Source organism: Anomalospiza imberbis, unplaced genomic scaffold (genome assembly GCF_031753505.1).
Source record: "Anomalospiza imberbis isolate Cuckoo-Finch-1a 21T00152 unplaced genomic scaffold, ASM3175350v1 scaffold_764, whole genome shotgun sequence".
In the NCBI taxonomy this organism is placed as follows: domain Eukaryota; kingdom Metazoa; phylum Chordata; class Aves; order Passeriformes; family Viduidae; genus Anomalospiza; species Anomalospiza imberbis.
In genome coordinates this window covers 1-2,134 of record NW_027100382.1, presented here as the reverse complement: position 1 = coordinate 2,134, position 2,134 = coordinate 1, and the positions used below count along the sequence as shown (strand labels likewise).

General features: G+C 46.9%; 1 protein-coding gene across 1 annotated transcript; it reads right to left on the bottom strand.

Annotated features, from left to right (window-relative positions):
* Positions 1-226: 226 nt before the first annotated feature.
* On the bottom strand, positions 227-1,853 carry LOC137467717 (oviduct-specific glycoprotein-like; the record flags this gene model as incomplete). The annotated part of the gene is made up of 3 exons (XM_068179147.1): positions 227-304; positions 1,534-1,729; positions 1,771-1,853. Coding segments are annotated over 3 exons (357 nt in total), but the record flags the coding sequence as incomplete, so codon positions are not given.
* Between the last annotated feature and the right edge of the window lie 281 nt (positions 1,854-2,134).

The following is a 2,134-nucleotide window of genomic DNA, read 5'->3' as shown; positions in this document are numbered from 1 at the left end:
CCAGACCTCCCACGGGAACCCCGGAGAGGCCGGGGACGTCCCAGATATTCCACGGGAAATCCCAGATATTCCACGGGAAATGGCAAACGTTCCATGGAAATGGTGGATATTCCATGGGAAATCCCAGATATTCCACGGGAAATCCAGATATTGCACGGGAAATCCCAGATATTCCACGGGAAACGGCAAACGTTCCGCGGGAAATGTCAGATATTCCATGGGAAATCCCGGATATTGCACGGGAAATCCCAGATATTCCATGGGAAATCCCAGATATTCCACGGGAAATCCCAGATATTCCACGGGAAACGGCAAACGTTCCGCGGGAAATGTCAGATATTCCATGGGAAATCCCGGATATTGCACGGGAAATCCCAGATATTCCATGGGAAATCCCAGATATTCCACGGGAAATCCCAGATATTCCACGGGAAACGGCAAACGTTCCGCGGGAAATGTCAGATATTCCATGGGAATCCCAAATGTTCCATGGGAATCCCTGATAGGCTGGGGACATCCCAGATATTCCGTGGGAAATCCCAGATATTCCACAGGAAATCCCAGATATTCCATGGTAAATCCCAGATATTCCACGGGAAATCCCAGATATTCCACGGGAAATGGCAAATGTTCCATGGAAATGGTGAATATTCCACGGGAAATCCCAGATATTCCACGGGAAACGGCAAACGTTCCATGGAAATGGTGGATATTCCATGGAAATCCCAGATATTCCACGGGAAATGGCAAACGTTCCGCGGGAAATGTCAGATATTCCATGGGAAATCCCAAAATGTTCCATGGGGAATCCCTGATAGGCTGGGGACATCCCAGATATTCCATGGGAAATCCCGGATATTGCATGGGAAATCCCAGATATTCCACGGGAAATGGCAAACGTTCCGTGGAAATGGTGGATATTCCACGGGAAATCCCAGATATGCCACGGGAAATCCCAGATATTCCACGGGAAATCCCAGATATTGCACGGGAAATCCCAGATATGCCACGGGAAACGGCAAACGTTCCGCGGGAAATGTCAGATATTCCATGGGAAATCCCGGATATTGCACGGGAAATCCCAGATATTCCACGGGAAATCCCAGATATTCCACGGGAAACGGCAAACGTTCCACGGGAAATGTCAGATATTCCATGGGAATCCCAAATGTTCCATGGGAATCCCTGATAGGCTGGGGACATCCCAGATATTCCATGGGAAATCCCAGATATTGCACGGGAAATCCCAGATATTCCACGGGAAATGGCAAATGTTCCATGGAAATGGTGAATATTCCATGGGAAATCCCAGATATTCCACGGGAAATCCCAAACGTTCCATGGAAATGGTGGATATTCCATGGGAAATCCCAGATATTCCACAGGAAATGGCAAACGTTCCACGGAAATGTCAGATATTCCATGGGAATCCCAAATGTTCCATGGGAATCCCTGATAGGCTGGGGACATCCCAGATATTCCATGGGAAATCCCAGATATTCCACGGGAAATCCCAGATATTCCACGGGAAACGGCAAATGTTCTGCGGGAAATGTCAGATATTCCACGGGAAATCCCAGATATTCCACGGGAAATCCCAGATATTCCATGGGAAATCCCAGATATTCCACGAGAAATCCCAGATATTCCACGGGAAATCCCAAATGTTTTATGGGAAATGGTGAATATTCCATGGGAAATCCCAGATATTCCATGGGAAATCCCAAACGTTCCATGGAAATGTTGGGTGTTTTGTGGGAAATCCTAAATATTCCACAGGAAATCCCAGATATTCCACGGGAAATCCCAGATATTCCACGGGAAATCCCAAACGTTCCGTGGGAAGCGCCAAATATTCCATGGAAATGTTGAGTGTTTTATGGGACATGTCAAATACCCTTTTTTGGTCGCTGCCACCCCGTTTTTGTCACTTTGTGTCCCCTAGAGGTGACACCGTTGGTTGGGTCATTGCCAGCCCATTTTGCCCATTTTAACCCCATTTTTGCCCCATTTTAACCCCATTTTGCCCCATTTTAACCCCATTTTTTCCGATTTTAACCCCATTTTCCCCCATTTTAACCCCATTTTGCCCATTTTAACCCCATTTTTGCTCATTATGACCCCATTTTTTAAC